This window comes from Polistes fuscatus, unplaced genomic scaffold (assembly GCF_010416935.1).
Source record: "Polistes fuscatus isolate 324 unplaced genomic scaffold, CU_Pfus_HIC Scaffold3, whole genome shotgun sequence".
NCBI classification, from domain to species: domain Eukaryota; kingdom Metazoa; phylum Arthropoda; class Insecta; order Hymenoptera; family Vespidae; genus Polistes; species Polistes fuscatus.
In genome coordinates this window covers 16,564,508-16,580,384 of record NW_025113107.1, presented here as the reverse complement: position 1 = coordinate 16,580,384, position 15,877 = coordinate 16,564,508, and the positions used below count along the sequence as shown (strand labels likewise).

The following is a 15,877-nucleotide window of genomic DNA, read 5'->3' as shown; positions in this document are numbered from 1 at the left end:
GAGAGAGAGAGAGAAGAATAGTTTCATGTTTCTCGTTTCGATATTGCAAAGATCTCGCTAACAGATAATGGTCTTAATTACCGTCGCATCTTGTACACTCACACACATTTAACAAAACATTTATAATATATATGTGTGTGTGTAGATGTGTATTTTTATTCTTCTCACAAAGTAGGGAATATACCTCGACGAATAAAAGAACTCGTAGGTAAGAATAGAAAAATGACAGAGAAAAGATAAGAAAAAGTAATAGTGGGAAGAGGATGAGAGGACTATATACAGTAGGGGAGTTGGTTGAGGGATGGGGGGGATGACGATGATGGGGGTTGAAGGAGGAAGGAGAGTAGTAGCAGCAGCAGCAGCAGCAGCAGAGTTCGAAGATCGTTCGATTCCTCTTAGCCTCTCGCGCCGCGCGTTTGTTTACAAAAGATCCGTCGAGAGGTTTGAAGGGAGGAAAGGGAGGAAAGGGAGGGACACCCCCGTAGTGTTGTAAGAGAAAAACTCGACTGTGAATAATGTATATATATGTGTGTGTGTGTGTGTCAGTGTCTGTATATGTGTATGCTCGCGAGAGAAAAAGAGAGAGAAAAAGAGAGAAAGAGAGAGAGAGAGAGAGAAAAGTAGAAGTAAATAAAAGAACGGTGGAACAGCTAGAAGATGAGAGAAACGAAGAGAGAGAAAGAAAGAAAGAAAGAAAGAAATATATATAAAAAGAAGGGAAAGAGAGGGAGGATGACGCGAACTCGTAGAAGGGAAAAAAAGAGAAATTCGAGGATTCTCGAGGCGAAGAGTCGAGTGGTTGGGCGGTCGAATAATAGAGCTGCCCTTAATACCGTCATCCCCGTTGCGTCGGGTTAAACGAGGGAAGAAGAAGCTGCCGGAGGGGAAGGTTGCTGCTAGTGGTGCCTCTACTGGGCGATACTCTTGAAAATAGTAGTAGTAGTAGTAGTGGTAGTAGTGGTAGTGGTAGTGGTAATAGTAGCATCCCTGCTACTACCAGTAATAGTAACATTGAAGTACTCTAGTAGTGGTGGTAGTAGGTGGTGGTGGTGGTGGTGGTGGTGGTGGTTGTAGATTCGTGCCGAGGAAACCCGAGTTCTTAGTGGAGGGGATACGGAATAGAAGGGATGATAACATTTGTATCATATTTAACGCTAGAACGAGCAGGTTAAGGGGTGGAAGACACCCTCTCTACCTCCTCCTCATCCTCCTCCTCATCTTCCACCGCCAGCGTCCCTCTTTCTTCGTTTCCTTCGACCCTCTCTATTTCTCTTTCTCTTTCTCCTCCTCCCTCCTTCCCTTCCTCCCTGGGCACTCTCCTCCATCGGCCGAGTAATACCACTGAAATCAATACCACCACACTTTGCCTTCTATTTACCGAGACTCATCGTCCGTACACAAATTTATTGCTTGTCCCTGGCAGCTCGAACGGGCTCCTCCTCCTCCTCCTCCTCCTCCTCCTCCTCCTTCTCCTACTCTTACCCTCCTCTACCCTTGCCCTTTCTCCTTCTACTCTTCCTTCTACTCTTCCTTCTTCTTCTTCTTCTTCTTCTTCTTCTCTTCTCCATCGTTGTTTTCCTCTTCCTCAATTCTATCCTCTTCGTTCTTCTCCCTGCTACTCAAACCAACCAACAATCTCGCCACCTTCATTCCCTTTTCCCTTTTTCCCCCTCAATGACCTTATCGTTTCGCAATTACGATTCCTATACTACCCCGAGCTAATCGTTCGTTTCTAAACCTTCCAATCCCTCTCCTCCCCCTTGCGTCTCCCAGTATCTATCACCACGTCATATCAACCCTTTCATTTCTTTCTTTTTCTTTTTTTTTTCATTTTAATCATTATCTCTCTCTCTATTTCTACGCGTTTATCACTTTACACCAGTATAAATGAAATATATCGTAATAATTACTCGGAATTGTTGTTTCATACTAAATATTTTGTTTCTTGTTTATTCTATTTCGAGATAACTTCTTCTTATTCTTATGATAACTCTTTATCCAAAATATATAAAAGGAAAAATAGAAATCATTGGACAGGATAGATCGAATAATGGTCGTTTGCTTTATCCCAGCTAGCTTTAACAGCTAGCTGGCTAGCTAGCTAGCAAGCTAGCTTTTGATTACGAAAGCACTTTCGTACTTGCAAGGCCCCTTGTAAATTCAACGAGTAGCTAGCTTGCTAGCTAGCAAGCTTTAGACGCAGCAAACGTAGGACGCATGCATGCAGTTAGGTATTACTACACGACTCTGCATATACAAACTCTGTATGTGTGTGTGTGTGTGTGTGTATATATTTGTGTGTATCTCTTTCTCTGTCACACGGTACTATGCTTTACCCATTAACTTAACGCGCAATCAGAACGCGAGATGTACCTTAGAAACGAGTATCGAAATTAATAATGCATTCTACTGAAGGAAATGCCACTGTGTGTCGTCTCTCTTCTCTTACCCCCTCCCCCTACCCCCTCTTCCCCATTCCACTGCAACCACCCACCCACCAACCATCCCCACACTTCATCTCCTTTCGACTTAATCTAGGTCGTGTCACTCGCTTAGACGTTACTCTAACACTTTCGAAAACATACATCATACACTCACACACACACATATATATATGTATGTGTACACGTTTATGAACATATCACTATGATGGACTTTCTATAATTTTGACATTAATGTATTAACCCTTTGCACTCCGAGGCCTTTTTTCTCTTGCGCGAACCAGCAACTCGAGACGATTTCGGCCACAAATTAAGTAGACATTTTACAGGTACTTTAAAAACATTTATAAACAAAAAAAACTGATGTGTGTAGTTATGTACGCACGTAAGAAGTTATACTTCTTTGCCGTACCAAAACGAATATAACCTCAATAACCTCAAAAATAACTTCCAAAAATAACTTAAAAAAAAAACTGGTGTGTGTACTTATGTACGCACGTAAGAAGTTATACTTCTTTGCCGTACCAAAACGAACATAACCTCAATAACCTCAATAACCTCAAAAATAACCTCAAAAAAAACTTCAAAGAAAAAAAATAACTTCAAAAAAAAATAATTATTATTATCTATATATAAGAAAGAAAAAAAAAGAAAAAGAAAATATCAAAATATAGATATCAGTCCACACTAAATATAAGAGAGATATATCGAATTACTTCACGCGTCAACAGTCATGGCGCGGTTACAGCATTAGTTCTCGCTTCGATCATTTAAGTAAAGCAGCGCTGAGTACGATTAGTATTTGGATGGGTGACCCGCTTGAGAAAAAAAGGGAAAGAAGAAGAGAAGACAACTTCATGCCGTATACTTGAAATCGCTTTGCCGCGCGTCGTCAATACCGACAAACTTCATGGTGTCGTTTTTCCAGACGCTCGGAACAAAATCACTCCCCATTACATTTTCCCCAACGCGCCAAAAGAAGTATAACCTCAACAAGCGTATAGAAATAATAAAATATCATCAGTTTATTACATTTATATGTCGAAAAAAACAAAATTTGGTAAATACTACACTCTGTAATTAGTTTTGGTTGAGTTGACATTTGAATTCGGCCGGGCGCCGTATCGGCGCCGCTCGAGTGCAAAGGGTTAATATTAACCCTTTCGTTATTAGGGAATCCCTGATAGGGGACCCCATATGTAAGAGTAACTCCTATACGAGTTGTCAGGGTTGTAAAGACAACCCCACCCCTTCCTGTATATTACGATCAACAACCCCCATACGAGTTGTCAGGCTTGAAAACGTCCCATATGGAACGATCGACCACCCATATAAGGGTCGTCACCATGAAATTTTTTTTCTTTTTGGTTTACTTCATAGATTTTTTCCTTTCTTTCTTTTGTTTTCTTTTAACGAGACTATTGTCTTCTTTTTTTTTTGTTTACAGGACAGCGACGGGGAAAAAAGTGATCAAGACTTGGTCGTTGACGTAGCGAACGAGGTACAAATTTCGTATTAATTAATTGTCTTTTTTATTTATTAACAAATTTTATATTTCTAGTTTTGAATTAGTTTTTGAACATCGGGATTAATAGAATACGGATGATATTTGAAATTTGTATCGCATTGTTAATCGATAAGAATGTTCGTATTATATAAAATCCATGATTATTAATTGTGTACGAGTTTCTTTTGTTTTGTTTTGTTTTTTTCTGCTCGCAATTTAATAAATTGTTTAAGTGGATTCACGCGAAATTCGGATGAATGGAATGAAAAAAATCATGCCACGCGATTCGATTGAACAAATTTGGCTTTTGAAAAATATGAGAGGAATTTTTATAAAATTTATGGCAAAATTTGCGAATACAATAATATATTCGTGTACCGTAAAATGATTAACGATGTAATACAAACCAATTAGGTTATTTTTATATATATATTATTATTATTATATTATTATAATTTATATTATATTTTAATTATTTATATTTTATTATTTTTTTTAAATTTATTATTTTTAATATTATATTTATTAATTACTTTATATTTTATTTATTTTAATTATTTTATTATAATAATAATATATATATATATATATATACATCCGTGTAAAATAATTTCGAAAAAATAATGTTTTAAAAGATCACAATTGCAAATGATCGATAAATTCCGTTCAATATTTCGGTTCTTTTTGTTCTTTTTTATCTTTCTTTTTTTCTTTCAAAGAATGAAAATAAACGTAGAGAGATGCACGATATAATATATCGAGATTAAATTTGAAATAATAACAAATGACGATTTTATTTAAACAAAAAACAAAAACCAAAATATGTAGGAAGGATCATCACCGCACGCGAATGGCGAGCATTCGGATCCACGAGAAAATGGAACCCTAGAAAAGCATGGTGCATCGGGCCACATTGGAGGACCAGCATCGGGAGTAGGTTCGACCTCAGTCAAGGACAGACCACCTTCCCGAAGCGGAAGTTCTTCCGCCCGTAGTACGCCGTCTCTGAAAAGTAAAGATGTAAGATCTTGCGGAGAGCAAGCTTATTCGGTGACGATTACGAGGCGAGATTCTACTAAAACAGTAAATCCACAATAACATAAAACGAAAGAAAAACAAACTTTTCTTTATTCGTCAAAAAATTAATAAAATTCCATTATTATTTTTTTTTTGCTCGTAACGCGATAAATTAAATTTAATAAAAGAAAAAAACAAAAACAAATAAGTTTATCACTCGACAAAATTTCCATTTCCCGGTGGCCATGTGAAATTAATTCGAGCATCGCGTTGGATCGTCACCAGAAATTAAAGAAAGCCGGTTATCTCTTTGCTATATATATATATTTATATATTTATATATTTATATATATATATAGATATATATATATATTTTATTAAACACAAAATAAATATTGAAATTACTTTCAGGATGTTTTATTAACACGTTGTTATACGATTATTCGAAATGAAGAATTTCTATTAAACCGTTTCGTTACGAGCGCCGACTATAGTCGGCATCTGTGTTCATGTATACTGTTCATATATACGAGTGTCGATTATAATCTACAATAAGATTCTACTTTACACTCGTAGAATTATTTATTAATCTATTATACTAAAAGTATATTTAGAAGGCACGCGTAAATATATTCAAAGTATAAATGCAGACTTTTCACTACTTTCACTTGAAAGTAATTATCGTAACGAAAAGGTTTTGAAAAAAACGTGATAACGAAACACAACCTGTGTATGAAATAATAATAATAAAATTAAAAAAAAGAAGAAGGGGAAAAATCGACTGGACAAAAGTAAAAGTACAAAAAAAAGTAAAAAAAAAAGATGAAGAAATACGCTGGTTTCTTTTTGTTGCATTATGACTATTTGTATATTGACTAAACAGAGGTGAAAAAAAAAAGAATATCGCGGAACTAACAATACAGGTCGACAAACCGGGTACACCTGTGGCGGCGGCGAGGGGCTCGCGCAGTTGTACGCCAACTATGGGCGGCATCCCTGGGCCCTTGGCATCGCGGGTCTATCATCCGCCATCGTCGCAGCAAACGCCACCACAGGGTTATCAGGGCTTGCCATCCCGCGGCAATGAGCCGTCGCAGTCGCCCTCGCCCTACAACAACTTGCCCTACGCCAGACCATCCATGGTGACTTTCGATCCCATCAATCTCGTAAATTCATTACTTCCAATCAGTTTATTTGTTCGAAACAAATAATAAATATAGAAAGAGAGAGATTGAGATAGATAGATAAAGAGATAGAAACAAAATTGATAGAATCTCGTTGAAATGAAACATAATAATATATAACCATCATTTTTAATTGATATTTAATAACGTTGATTATATTTTTCCAGCTCGGTTTCGACGGTCACGTGAGGATACCCTCGAGTAACGGACTTAACAGCATTCCGGGTGGCAAACCGTACGTAATTCAATTGATTGGTATTCAGGTTATTAACAATTTTTGACAAGAACAAGAAAAAAAACCAATAGAAATAATGTATTTAATTGAGATGTATATATATATAGCTTGGGTAATTGTTCTCAGAGCATACTCCTTCCATATGAACGGCGAGGGCCAACTGCAACCAGTATCTTTCCCCGCGGAGGCTCTCACTGGACCAGGTATACCTCGTCACGCGCGTCAGATCAACACATTGACTCACGGTGAGGTCGTATGCGCGGTCACGATCTCCAATCCAACCAAATACGTTTACACCGGTGGGAAAGGGTGCGTCAAAGTTTGGGACATTGGTCAAGGCAGCAACATTAGCGCGAAACCTGTCTCGCAATTGGACTGTTTGCAACGCGACAATTACATCAGGTCAGTTGAATTTGTTCAAGTAGAATATATTATCAATGTGTTAGAATTGTGTATACCGAAATCTTATCTGTATTGTGTCCGTAGGTCGGTCAAGTTATTGCCAGACGGTAGAACGTTGATAGTCGGCGGTGAGGCGAGTCAACTGAGCATCTGGGACCTGGCCAGCCCAACGCCGAGGATCAAGGCCGAGTTGACCTCCTCAGCGCCAGCCTGTTACGCTTTGGCCATCTCCCCAGACTCCAAAGTCTGTTTCAGTTGTTGTAGCGACGGTAATATCGCCGTCTGGGATCTACAGAATCAAACGTTGGTCAGACAATTCCAAGGACACACGGACGGGGCTTCTTGCATAGACATATCGGCGGACGGCTCGAAACTTTGGACCGGGGGACTCGACAACACCGTAAGATCATGGGATCTTAGGGAAGGAAGGCAACTACAGCAACACGATTTTACCTCTCAAATATTTTCCTTGGGCTATTGTCCAACCGGGGAATGGTTGGCGGTCGGCATGGAAAATTCAAACGTCGAGGTTCTTAACGCAACTAAGTTGGACAAATATCAGTTACATCTTCACGAGTCTTGCGTACTATCGTTACGTTTTGCCTCGTGCGGCAAGTGGTTCGTTTCAACTGGCAAGGACAACCTCCTCAACGCATGGCGCACGCCTTACGGCGCCTCGATATTTCAAGTTGGTATTCTTTACATTTTTTTTCCCCATTACAATTTGTAATTTTTCTTCTTCTTATCGACCAAATGAACACCCTTTTGAGTGCTGAATATTCTTAACTGATGAAGTGATTAATAAAAAGTACTGTAGGATTCGTGAAAAAATTGGACTGACTCGACCGGGACTCGAACCCGGATCTTCCGCTTCCGAGCGACTGTTCTTTAACCATTGAGCTATCCAGGTCCCACCGTCCAATCTCTTCACGAATGCCTATTTAAATATTAATCACTTTATCACTAATGTGTGTCTGTTTTCGATGATTGGTTTTTTACTCTCTTTATCAGATTCTAATAATAAAATTATATTTAATAATTATTAAATTCAAGTCAAGTTGATAATAATCAACGTTACATTATTTTACATTAATATTAATTTTGACCAAAATATGCGTCAGCATTGCACTGAAAGAAGGGTTGTTCTTGATCGAACGACAAAGCATTTACCTGTTATCGTATTACCATCCCTATATTTGTTGTTTATTTATTTGATTAATTATTTTTTGAATTATTTGAATTCCAGTCGAAGGAATCCTCGTCCGTGCTTAGCTGCGACATTTCTGCCGACGACAAATACATTGTGACTGGATCCGGCGACAAGAAGGCCACCGTCTACGAAGTGATTTACTTCTAAGAAAACGTATGTCGTCTCTCCCGGGCAAGAAGAACCTTAACATTTTGTTCAGCCGTTCGTTACCGCTCGAACTGCACCGGTATCATCATCCACCACCACCACCACTTCCCCCTTTCTTTTTTTTTCTTTTCTACTACTTTTTCCCTTGTTCTTTTTTTTCCTATCAACAACATCAACCTTTTTCTCGAAACCTACCCTTGTCCTCCTCCTCCTCCTCCTCCTTCTTCTTCTTCTTCTACTTTTTCTTCTTCTTCTATTTGTATTCTTTCTCTAATCGAAAGAAGGAAGGAAAAACACAACAAGTCGCAAGTGAGAAAGTTTTTAGAAGCCTTAGGAAAAACTAGACTGTTACTATACTGTGTATATATATATAAGAATCTATATTGCGATAGAAATAATGTTTAAAACAACCACAACAATAATAATAACAACAACAAAAACAACTAAAGAAAGAAAGAAAGAAGGAAAGAAAGAAAAAGAGGAGTTGTACTCGATGGTATATTATGTGATACGAAGTCTCTCTCGGTATGATGATGATGATGATGATGATGATGATGATGATGATGATGATGATGATGTGTGTATGTATGGATCGAACGTAATTAAAATAAAGATTAATAATAATAATAAAGACAAAAACAAAAAAAATAATAAAAATAATAATGATAAAAAATATATAAGGAAAAAAACGCGTTAAGAGACACCGACGACCGAACCGTGTGCTGCGTGCGTGCGTGACCCGCGAAATCCCGAATTCGTGTGTGAAAAAGAGTATATATCTTTATGCAAATGTTGTGTGTGATGAATTATTATTATTGTAATAACACTTAGAAAATGGACTACACTGTGTGTCGCGCGTGTACACAACAACGACGAGAATATTAATAAAACGTGTTAACGAAATGTTCTTTTTACATTTTTCTTTGGGTTCTTTTCTTTTTTTTTTTTCTTTTTTTCTATTTTTCTTTTTTTGCAAAACGATATACGTGTTTCCCCGTGAAGTTTACAACAACAACAACAACAACCAACAATCAACGACAACAAAAAGAAACTCGAATAATAACATTCTTGCGAGTGAAGTTGAATATATGATTTTATATAGAAATACGTAAAACTATTAAGAGAAAGAGAGAATGAGAGAGAGAGTGAGAGAGAAAGAGAGAGAATATATATATACATATATATATGTATGAATATATTACGGAGTATCTCAATTATATTCCGCAGAATTTTACTAACATATTCTATGAGTAATAATAAAATTAAAAATGTAACATATACTAAAAGTAAGCTTTGGAATGTTTGATTTATATAAATTGTGTAATAATTAATTAATATAATGAATTAAAAACATTTAAGAGCTTGTATTATTATAACAATGTTATCATTATTATTATTATTATTATATACAATATTATATTGTATTATATATATATATATAAATATATATATATTATTTTTCTTTATTTTTTTTACACATAGTTATATATGTTAGTTAAAATTTAGCTGGGATTAAATATTGGGACACCCTGTATATGTATAAATATATATATATATATATATATACATACGCCCCCAAAATCCGTAAGGCCAATTTGAATAAAAAGATGACGAATCTGTATTAATCTTAACAATAAATTCAAATAATTTCCATTGCGCTTTTCAGCCGTTAAAAATAAACAAATTTCGTTGTAAAAAAAATTTTTTCTGTTTTTTTTTTTTTCTTTATTAAATCCGATGATTTTGCTTTCGTGTCAGGATTTGCAACGACGTTTTTCTTTTAACCCCTTCCTCCCCCCCAACACCATTCAACGTGATTTCTGAAATCAACAAATTTTCATAATAAACGCGTCAAAATACTTACATGTAATTAAAATAAACAAAAGTACTTCTTTTTTAATACATTTTTTAAAATTTTTTATGTTTAATCGATGTGAACGTATTATTTTCTTTATTTGTGGATCATACGTTTCCATTAGTTTTATTCTTCAGTATATTTGATCATCAGGAGTAATCATATTGATCGAGATAAATGATTTTGAGATTTAATATTTTTATTTATTTTTTTTTAATTAATTTTATTCAAGACACGACGTATTTATCTCATACGAAATATGAAACAAACAATTGCTATCATCCACAAAATTGGAATAAACACTTGAAAGAAATCGTGTGGCTCTCGTCAAACGAACGATATTTGTTTGAATTATTTTGATATATAGAAAATAATCGTAAGTTCGTTTATATATTAATACGATACCGATCGATAATCAATTGGAGTAGTTAAATCAATATATTATTATCTTTATTTATCATTAATTCGAAACCAAAATGTTCTGTCCAATGAAGACACAAATATTTGTTTTCTTCTTTTTTTATTCGTATCTATATTATTTTTCTCTCGTCATTTATAAAATTATAATTCATTTAAATATATTATATCTATTATTCCAATATTCGAATTTATTTTACGTATAAAATAATAGAAAAAAAAAAGAAAGAAATACTCCAAACAAACAAACAAACAAACCACGCGTTAAAATCTCCACTCACGAAAGTGCAGAGAAAGAGAGAGAGAGAGAGAGAGAGAGACTTTCAATTGGATTTTAATCGTACCCTTTACGCGTTCCTGCTTTTATAATCGCGCATACGCACACACAGAGATACACAACAAGCAAGACAACACAACACAACACACTAATACAAAGATACATACATAAAATCATTCATTGGTATGTGATAGATGCATTTTATGTATTTGTGCAACCGTAAATTATTTACTTACGTCGGTTTATACGTGCTGGACTACAAAACGAACGAATTTGTATAAATACGTGTGTATTACGATGCGCGAGTACGTGTGTGCGTGCATTTGTGCGTATGTATGTGTGAGGATAAGGTAGAAGATGAAAGAAAGAAAGAAAAGAAAAGAAAAGAAAAAAAACAAGGAAAAAAGAATGAAAGGTAAAGAGATGTGGTGGGGGGTGGGGAGGTGTATTAATCGGCTCTGTGCGTGTGCGTGTGAGTGTATGTGTTGATACAAACTTATACGTTTTAAAACGTGAATGAGTGATAAATCTCTTTGTACAAAATTGCGTATAAAATACCAACAACTTCTATGATGATGATGATTATGATGATTATGATGATGATGATGATAATGATGATGATGACAATGACTATGATGATGATAATGATTATGATAATGAATAATGAATAATGATGATGATAATGATGATAATGATAATGATGATGATAATGATGATTGATGATTGATGATCGTTACTGATAAATGTAAGAAACAATTTCTCCACTAAAGAGAAAGATACAAAAATAACAACACAACACAATAAAAACCAACCATTGTAAAACTTTGTATTTGTGCGATCCACGTCTTGATAATTAAAACAGATATATATATGATGAAGATGATGAGAAGATAAAAAAAAAAAAGAGAATTATGTATGGAAAGAAAACAACAAGTATTAACAAAATCAACAACAACAACAACAACACACGTTTTACTATGAGAACCGCAAAAAAGATTTTAATTCTTAATATTTTATTCTTCTTCTTCTTATCATTCTTATTCTTCTTATTCTTACCAACGTGTCCCTAGCAATAATAATAATAATAATAATAATAATAATAATAATAATAATAATAATAATAATAATAATAATAATAATAATAAAAATAATAATGATGATGATGATGACGTGTGATACGATTGATGCAAACGCGCATTTATTTCATATTTTTATTTTCAATTGCACATCGTTGACGTGAGTTTTTTTTATCTAATATTTTTCTTCAAATCCAAATCTAACAACTCTCTTACAATCCGATATTTCATTAAAACACGAATCACAAAATCTGGGGATTACGATTCGATTTCGATTTTACCACCGGGCCCCCTACGTTTATTTTTATTTTTTTTATTTATTTATTTATACATTTATTCATGTATATATTGGTATTCCTTTTGATTTTTTCTTTTTTCTTTTTTCTTTTTTTTATGTTCCGACAACCGTGCATCCGACACAGTAAGTAAATTATTTATTCGTTTTTCAATCGAGTTTTTTTTCATTCAAGGTCACGATACTATACAACACAGGAATTTGTAAGTAGTTAAGCGATAATTTATTTTTTACGTAACGCATACACACACATACACACACACACATATTAGAATTTACGTGTGTATATACGTGTATGCACTTATAAGAAGAGAAACGTTATTTATAAACCATGAGAGATACAAAAAAATTCATAAATTCTGAATAAACGCATTTGTTTTTTCTATTATACCTTTTCTTTTTTTCTTTTTTTCTTTTTTCTTTTTTAATATACCCAGAATGGTAATAAATAAAAATCGAGGAAAAAAAACAACTTGATTGATTGATTAATTAATTAATTAAATAATTAATTAATTACGAACTACTTGGGGATAAAGAATAATCGTTAGAGTAGTAACGGTGATATTTTAGATCATTTTCGATGTATTTACATTTACGTGTAATTTCGTGTGTACAAGATCGTTAAAAACATTAAATGTTTATGCTCGCGGTATGATACTCTCTATTCAATATGTATTTACACGTGTATTGATGTGTACAAGATCGTTAAAAACATTAAATGTTTACAAGGTTTGTTTTGCATATTGCCACGTTGATGTAGAATTTTCTCTCTCTCTCTCTCTTTCTATTTCTCTCTTTTTCTCTCTCATTATTAACACACTCATTCTAAGTTCCTTCTTTCTCATTCTATCTTTTTCATTCATACATTAAACGCATTATATATATTTTCTCTTTTTCTTTTCGTTCTTTCCTTACTTTTTTTATTTCTTACACTCTCAACACACACATACATACATACTTACATACACAAACATCACACATGCTGCATAAATTGCAACAAATTCAATCATAGAATCGTTTTATCGTCTGTGTTTCTTTTCTTTCTTTTTTTTTTTTTTTTTTTTTTCTGAAAATTTCTCGTATAATATCATTTTCATTCATTATATACAAATAAAAAAGTTCGTAATAACACGTTGGACAACCATAATCCCTTTTCCCTCGACCCCGCCCCCCCCCCCACCTCCAGTTTCGACATATTTATAAAGTATATACTTACACCGTTTTTACAAAAAAAAAAAAAAAAACAAAAGCAACGGATGATATACAAATTTTATTCCTTTTTTGTTTGTTTGTTTCTTCTTCTTCTCCTCCCCCTGCTCCTCCCCTTTTCTTTCATTCTTAATTTTTGCCCATTTAATCGTTATTATTATCGTTATTATCATTATTGTTATTATCATTATCATTATCATTATTATTATTATTAATATTAATATTATTATTATTATTAATACTATTGTTAATATTATTATTATACTTTGTTCAAAACACATTCAGTCGATTAATTCCCCAGACGTTTCAATTTTTATGCTCGGTGCATCCAAACGCGTACAAAACATGCACTTTAAAACTTACACGCACACATTCTGCTGACAGTCGTACATCAACACACACACACACACAACATACACATACAGATATATTTTTATATATACGAATAAGCGTGCGCGCACGTATAACTCATGATGGCTTTGAAAAAGAAAAAGAAAAAGAAAAAGGGGGGGAAAAAAGATAAAGAGAAGAGAAAAAGAGAAAGAAAGAAAAAGAAAAAGAAGAAAAAGAAGAAAAAAGAAAGAAAAAAAAGAAAAAGGGGTTATCGTACACGAAGAGAAAGACTCGAAGTTTCTTCATGAAAATGTAAGTTCTTTCATGCATTATTTACCGTGGCCCCACCTCTATGTGTGTGTGTGTATATATATATATATGTATGCATGTGTATTGTATACGTATGTATATATGGTGTGTATGTGGTGGTTGTGTGTTACGTCTAACTATTACATTTGAACGTCTCCATTTCTCACGCTCGTATACACAATCTCACTTACACATACACACATACATCATACATACATATATACATATATGTATACGAGCTTCAACATATACACAGATGTATACTAAAGAAATACTTTTCACACAATGCATTCCTCTAACACCATTCACACATACACACATATATTCTTCTTCTTTACACATATATATTCAAACACACACACACACACACACACACACTATATATATTCAAACCCGTTGTATGTACAAACTAGAAAATACATAACGCAGCTCTACTTCCTTTTACAGCGATCGATTTTACAGGAAATGTACATTACAGAACGACGAATGAAGGAACGAACGAACGAACGAACGAACGAACGAACGATTCAGACGACGACGATGACGACGACGTTTTTATAATCTTTTTCTTTTTTCTTTTATCTTTTACGACGACGACGACATACTTAAATTTTACACAACACACATTTGTTGAGAGACGCCGCAACTTGGTTTTTTAAAAACTCTTTGGAAAGTGTTTGCTTATTTGTTTGCTTGCTTGCTTGTTTGTTTGTTTGTTTTGCGAGCCCAGATATATGCATGTGTATGGTACAAGTTTTACAATAATACAAATTCTGATCTTTGATAAATCAAAGTTTTTCTTTCCTTTCCTTTTCTTTTCTTTTCTTTTCTTTCTTTTCTATTCTTTTACACCAAAACGTATTAAACTTTTGTACAATTTTAATCGAATCGTACGATTAATTTAATCGTTGATAAACAAATTGAAATTTTGTTCTAATTCATAATTACTTATCGTTTACTAGTAATTTAACATGTTATGTTAATTTGATTCGGCAAATGCTTGAATTTGTAATTAAAAACTTGTAATATAAAGTTAGAGACAAAAGTATTCTTACAGTAATAGTAAATAATATGTGGAAATATATATAATAATTATAATATAATAATTATTTCATAAATATATTTTAACAATTATTATTACAAAATTTAATAATAATTGTTATAATATTATTACTATACTACTACTACTACTACTACTCCTACTACTACTATAAAAATACTTTTCTCCCTGACTGTATAAATAATAATATATTTGTATACTCGAACGTATAAAATGAAAATTCTCCATCATTATCCTTAATTATATTTTAATATTTCGCATTTGTCTTGTTCTTTCTTTCTTTCATATTAGGGGTTGAGGTGGGGGGAGGGGAATAAAATATGTATATATATATAATATATTTAAAAAAGAACAAAAAAAAGAAAAAAAAAAAATAAGAAATCTTAACAATTCGAAACACAACATTTAACAGAGAAGCATATTACTAAATAATAATAATAATATAATGTATCGATTAATAAAATGTAATAATAAATTTCTAAGTCACAACGATAATCAAATGTACTACTAAATATCAAACGATACACGAATTGGATTAACATTGAAAAAATACCAAAACAAAATTTAGTAACATGTAAAAAGATTGGAGTAGAAGGTTGGGGGGGGTTGGAAACAGAGAGATCATTCTCATAGATCGATGGTATTATTTTCTTTTTTTCTTTTCAAAGTATAGGTAAAATAATTTCCCCAATTTCTTTTCTATTTGTTCTCTCTCTCTCTCTCTCTCTCTCTCTCTCTCTCTCTCTTACTTTTCCATCTTCTTTTTATGGAGAGAATGAATTATGCTCATTTTTTTGAATTCGCAAACTGAATAACATTTGGTCGTAAAATGATGTGTGTGTGTTTGTATCTATCAGATATTTATATATATATATACGTATGTATGCTATCCAGGAGATAAGT

At 33.5% G+C, this 15,877-nt stretch overlaps 1 protein-coding gene across 1 annotated transcript; it reads left to right on the top strand.

Annotated features, from left to right (window-relative positions):
* Positions 1-3,888: 3,888 nt before the first annotated feature.
* On the top strand, positions 3,889-8,483 carry LOC122519741 (protein groucho-like; the record flags this gene model as incomplete). Its single annotated transcript, XM_043639408.1, is given in 7 exon segments — positions 3,889-3,942; positions 4,777-4,968; positions 5,889-6,131; positions 6,317-6,384; positions 6,511-6,786; positions 6,871-7,474; positions 8,033-8,483. Coding segments are annotated over 7 exon segments (1,548 nt in total), but the record flags the coding sequence as incomplete, so codon positions are not given.
* Positions 8,484-15,877: the final 7,394 nt, after the last annotated feature.